Here is a 5925-nt window from a genome sequence, read left to right on the forward strand (position 1 = left end):
TCTATATCTTATGTGCATGCATAAGATGTGAATATCTTCAATACACATAATATCCATGTAAATGGTCGAAAAAAGTCTTACTAAACTTTGTGTTGAAAAACAACCCTAGACAAAAAGTTTGTTGCTTTATACATTGAACTGAAAAGCAAGACGTTTTGGAGATCGAAAATATCAACAAGAAAAAATGTGATCAAAAATCTCAAGTGGGCAGCAAAAGTATGGTAATCAAAGTAAATACGAGGCTTGAAAGAATCTTTCGGATCAATGTTTTTTTACCTTCCATGATATCGGGGACATATGTATGCCTATTATTTGAATGCTAGCTCAATCCAACATATCTACTTGCCCTATTATTCGAGTCTGTCTAATCCAACATATCTACTTGCCTTATTATTCGAATATGTCTAATCCAACATACCTACTTGCCCTATTATTTGAATGCCAATCCAATCGAACATATCTAGTTGCCCGATTATTTGAATTCCAATTCAATCGAACATATCTAGTTGTTCGATTATTTGAATATGTCTAGTCCAACATGTATGCATTGTAGCAAGTTGTGTTATTCCTTCTAGATTCATAGCCATTCAATATCAGAAAAGATTGAAAACATTTCATTTTTGAGCTTATTGAGGAAGAAGAAATGGTTATAAAAAGCAATCACCAAGCAAGGGACACAATAAAAAAACGTGAATCAGGAAAACAAAATTCGCCGGCCATGGGGCTCGAACCCATGACCACAAGGTTAAGAGCCTTGCGCTCTACCAACTGAGCTAGGCCGGCATACATATACAAAGTTTTATATTATAGAATATTGTATTTTATGTTTGAAAAGAGACCTCCTAAACTATAAAGCTCTTGCAAATAAATTCATGGATCAAGGTTTATTTCTCTTTAGAACATAAGCCATACGAAGTTGTGGGGACCTAAGGGGGACAACTCACCACCGAAGGCCCCAAACATATACTTATGATTTTACACTCATTATTCAATGTGGCACCAAACCAAGCACATCTATAGAACCTCCACTACATACATGACTTGGCATTGACCTTCGAGTGCTTTCATCACTTTGCCTAAGATTTCCTATTTTCGTCCTCAACGAGATAAGAATGAAAAGGCTCTGCTTTTTACTTAAGAATGTTGACATTGAGACTTGGCTCTTTCGTTCGTGAATTGGAAACAACAGGCACTCGATTTTGTCATATCCATAGTGCTTTTACAGCTCAAAAGTGCATATTCACGATGGACCACTGGATAGTATTTAATTCTGTTGTATCTTGGGTTAAGAATACTACTCTCTAAAGGTCCAAGGAATAACATAACAAATGTTTTGGCAATAGACTAAAGGAGTGTTCGTGCAATCAATACATTTGCATAGTTAGTTATGCGCATTCACTCAGGGACGACAATTCGGTCACCCATTTAGATCGTCTACTCATCCATTCAAATCATGCAAGACGTAAACTCTTAAGATCCTTTGAATAACGACCGTTCGATATAAGAATAGCTAGTAGCCATGATTGGGTGCTAACTAACCCATGGTATACACAATACAAATTCCAACTTCATGAGAAAAATATTAGTGAGGGGAAGAAACAAAATCAGGTTACAACCTCTAGGAAGCATTGGTACATAAAGCTACATATCAAGGAAAAAGAATTGAAAGGTGGGAAAAGGAGTATATAGCTAATTAGCAAAGATGTTAAAAATTGCTAGCATGTAAGTACATTAGGATTCGAACCAAGGTTGTCAGCTACCTACCCATGTATATTACAAGCTAAATGAATATATATGTATGGCATGCCAATGTCCTCTTGCTAGCGACCATCCATTGATGTGAAGCTATGGACAAGGCCCGAAGGGCATGCGGGCATGCTCACCATGGAATCACGAGTGTTGTCCGATGACGAAACCGAAGCACCCTCGTAAGCTTGCCACTTTTTAAGAGCTTGTGGAAGCGTGAGGTCCAAGTCGATACCTTCCTCGTCCTCGGGGACATCATTAGGTTTCCATTGCTCGACTATAGGAGAAAGCACGTTCACAGCATGGCTCATGTCGGGCCGGTTTTGGGGCTCCCGGGCCGTGCAATGCCACGCGAGCTCAGCTACCATAAGCACACTTTGTGATGGCGATGATGAGGGTGATGTTGTCCCGACCGCGATGGCATCATCGGCATTTAGTGCCGGATCTAAATGATCGAAAAGCTCAGCCTTGTCGGTGCCGTGAATAACACGCCGGAACCACGTCACTAAATGCATGCTTTCCTCGGGTTTCGTCTCATCCAATGCTTTGTGGCCCGTGAGGAGCTCCATTAGTATGACCCCAAAGCTAAACACGTCCGATTTCGTCGTCACACGTCCCGTCACTGCAACCAAATTGATGAAAAATTAATGAATACGAAGAAAACGATCAGGGTTATGACTGGTCTTTTTAGACCAACTTTTCTTAAATTGCTAGCAGGTAAGTACATTAGGATTCGAAACCTTACGAATTCTTTCATATCAAAAGGGGGAATACTTCGACACGGTTTGTGTTTCAGCATTAACTTACATTCCTAGTGGGGAACTTCAACAACATTTTTTCTTGTTTGTTGCTTTTTAATATGAGCTTATATTACCTAGTGGGGAACTTCAATCAACAAGAATTTTTCTTGTTTGTTGCTTTTTTAATATGATGAACTTATGTATATTACTAGTGGGAAACTACCACTAGATTCTTCTGTATATTAAGTTATATTTCTAGTGGGAAACTTTGATGAGGTAAAAACCCAACAAAATAAATAATGCTAATATTAAATGAAGTGTAAAAGAAGGAGATGAATGAATGAATGAATGTATAACCACCACCCCATACCAGCATATTCCGGGGCCAAGTACCCGAATGTGCCCGCCAATCTCGTCTCCAAACATGATGTCCCCTCCGGCGCAAGCTTCACCAACCCAAAATCCGAGACTTTGGCCCTATAATCATCTCCTAGCAACACATTCGAGGGCTTCAAGTCGCGATGAATAAAGCTCTTATGAGCAAGCCCATGAAGGTACTCGATCCCTCGTGCCATGTCCAACGCGATGCCAAGACGTTTGTCCCACGGGAGGGGTGCAAGGCCAAGCTTTTTCCATTCAAAGAGATGTTGGCTCAAGGTCCCCTTGGGCATATACTCGTAGACGAGAAGCCTCTCATTTCCGCATACGCAATACCCAAGAAGAGCCACCAAGTTCCTATGCCGAACCTTGGTCAAGACACCAATCTCAGCCTGGAACTCATTTACACCATTGTTTTCGACAACACAAGATGTGGTCATCCTCTTCACGGCAATCTTTGTCCCGTCATCGAGCTCGCCTTTATACACCACTCCAAATCCACCCCGTCCCACCATGTTTTCTTCGGCAAAATCATTCGTGACATTGCGTAAGAGCTGTATTGAGACCACAAGGTTTCCGGCCTCTATCACTTGCACATTGTTCTCGCTAGGTAGTTCGTTGTTGGGCGTTGTAGTGTTGGGCATCGTGACAGTGACCTTGTACATGTCTCCATTGGTCTCAGGATCGGTGAAGGCGGCCCGAGCATGTGCTGGTGTCGGGCTTTGGACCCGGGACCCGGCCCTCTTCCTCTTATACATGAGAAAGCAAAAGATCGAAGCTCCGACAAGCACAAGGAGACCAATGACTCCTAGTACAATCCCAACAATCGCAGCCGGAGGGAACTTGGAGGATGTGTTTCTATCATCCACCGGGTCGAGACCCGAAGAATTGGCTGAGATGGGCAATGACGAAGAGGAGGGCATGAGGTGGTTGTTAATGTTGGCATTTCCGGTAAGGATCAAGCTGACTCGACTCGTGTTGAAAGAGGGTAAAGGCCCATAGAGATTGTTGTTGCTGAGATCTAGCAAGACCAAGGAGGTGAGCTGGGTTAAGGTAGAGGGTATGGTGCCATAGAGGTAATTCCCGCGGAGCACGATCTTGGCAAGGTGCGTGAGGTTCGCGATGTCGGGCGAGATGGTCCCATTCAACATGGAGTTGGGCAAGTTGAGGGACACCACATTCTTCCCTAGAGGGTCACAAGTGACACCTAGCCATGAGGAGGATGAAGAAGAAGCACCACCACCACCACCACCACTACAAGGGTTGTTCCCATCCCAAGAGGAAAGGAGATTCGTCGGGTAATTGACACCATCGAGGAAGGAGAGCAATGCCGAGGTCTCGGGCGCGCAAGGGGCTCCCGGTTGGCCGGAGCAGAAGTTGTTTCCGGAATACGTGAAGCTAGAGAGGCTGGGGATGGTCGGGATGGGGCCGACGAGGAGGTTGTTTTGGAGGGAGAGGTGTTGTAAGGAGGACAATTTGGCGAAGGAGGCGGGGATCGGCCCGACAAGCCGATTATCATTGAGGCGGCAATCGGAAAGAGAGATGGCCGAGGTGCCGAGGCCCGGGGGTATACGGCCCGAGAAGGCATTCACTTGGAGCCAGAGTGTCTTGAGGGATGGCATCGAGGCCACGACCTCGATGGGCCCATACAGTGGGCTGCTACTCCCTACTTGATTGTTGAGCTCCAGGCGCGAGAGGCGCGAGAGGTTCCGGAAGGTTCCGGGGATCGGGCCCGAGAGGCGGTTGTAGGCTAGCCGGAGGTCTTCCAGGTTGGTTAGGCTGCCGAGGGAGGCCGGGATGGAGCCGGTGAGGGAGGTGTTTGTGAGAATTAGAGTGGTTAGGCTGGCCAATGATCCAATGTCCGGCTCGGGGAATGTCCAGCCGGAGCCGGAGGCCCCCAATGGGTTGTTCTCCAGAGAGAGGGTGCTGAGGGATGTGAGGCCATGGAAGAAATCTGCAGGTATGGAGGTGAATTGCTGGCCCCCCAGGTATGCAGAGATGAGGTTGGAGAGGCCACTGAAGGATGGGAGTGGGCCATGGAAGGAATTCCCCTGCAGAGCAATGTGCTGAAGGTTGGAGAGAGAGTTGAGAGAGGGAGGGAGTGTACCTGTGAGGCCCAGGTCTTTGAGCTGGAGCTGAGTCACATGGTTGCCTGTGCATTGGATGTATGGCCATGGCGGAACCTCTCCACCTCCTCCTCCGTCTCCACATGGGTCTGATCCTGACCATTGCTGAGAGAGGTTGGACGGATCATCAGATGAGAGATGGGCGAGCAGGTCCTTGAGGACGGAGACGTCGGTAGGGTCTGTGGCGGCCTCCAGGTCATGGAGGAGGAAGGAGAAGGAGATGATGGTGATGGTGATGGTGATGGTGATGAAGAAGAAGAAGTGGCTATGGTGGACTCGAAGCATTGCTTGAGAGAGAGGCATAGACAGTGAGACAGAGACAGAGACAGAGAGAGCAGAGAAAACAGGGGAGATATGAGAGAGAGAGAGAGAGAGAGAACAGGGGAGGTGAGAGACAGAGAGAGAGAGAGAGCAGAGGAAACAGGGGAGGTGAGAGAGAGAGAGAGAGAGAGAACAGGGGAGGTGAGAGACAGAGAGAGAGAGAGAGACAGAGAGAACAGGGGAGGTGAGAGACAGAGAGAGAGAGAGAGCAGAGGAAACAGGGGAGGTGAGAGAGAGAGAGAGAGAGAGAGCAGAGGAAACAGGGGAGGTGAGAGAGAGAGAACAGGGGAGGTGAGAGACAGAGAGAGAGAGAGAGAGAGCAATTACTGCTTACCTACAAAAACCATTTACTGCTTTTAGCTTTTTGCCTCTTGCAAAAAAAAGAAAATACCACTTACTGCTTTTTGTTTTTTGTTTTTTTTGTTTTTTTTGTTTTTGTGTTTTGCCTCTTGCAACAACAAAAAATAAAATCCCCCACTCACTTGCTTTCTGCTTTTGGGTCACCAAGTTGGTATGTACTTACAACAACAACACATTTGTTGTCTCTCTTTGATTGTTTGGTTGGTTGGGTTGTTTTAGTAGGCTCACTCTCCTAGCAGTTCAAGTGGGCTCTT

The 5925-nt window shown here is 46.1% G+C and overlaps 1 protein-coding gene and 1 non-coding gene across 2 annotated transcripts; both read right to left on the reverse strand.

Moving 5' to 3' along the window:
- Positions 1-710: 710 nt before the first annotated feature.
- Positions 711-783, reverse strand: TRNAK-CUU (transfer RNA lysine (anticodon CUU)). Its single transcript has one exon. It is a non-coding gene; the product is annotated as a tRNA-Lys (tRNA).
- Positions 784-1567: 784 nt separating this feature from the next.
- Positions 1568-5347, reverse strand: LOC147864545 (receptor-like kinase TMK2). The gene is made up of 2 exons (XM_087320459.1): positions 2857-5347; positions 1568-2368 (listed from the first exon to the last, which is right to left on the reverse strand). Exons 1-2 carry the CDS (start codon positions 5291-5293, stop codon positions 1821-1823), a joined length of 2985 nt encoding a protein of 994 aa, XP_087176585.1. The 5' UTR covers positions 5294-5347; the 3' UTR covers positions 1568-1820.
- Between the last annotated feature and the right edge of the window lie 578 nt (positions 5348-5925).

This window comes from Azolla caroliniana, unplaced genomic scaffold (assembly GCF_043228905.1).
Source record: "Azolla caroliniana isolate FFs.n. ecotype wild unplaced genomic scaffold, voAzoCaro1.0.p SCAF_5, whole genome shotgun sequence".
NCBI classification, from domain to species: Eukaryota; Viridiplantae; Streptophyta; class Polypodiopsida; order Salviniales; family Salviniaceae; genus Azolla; species Azolla caroliniana.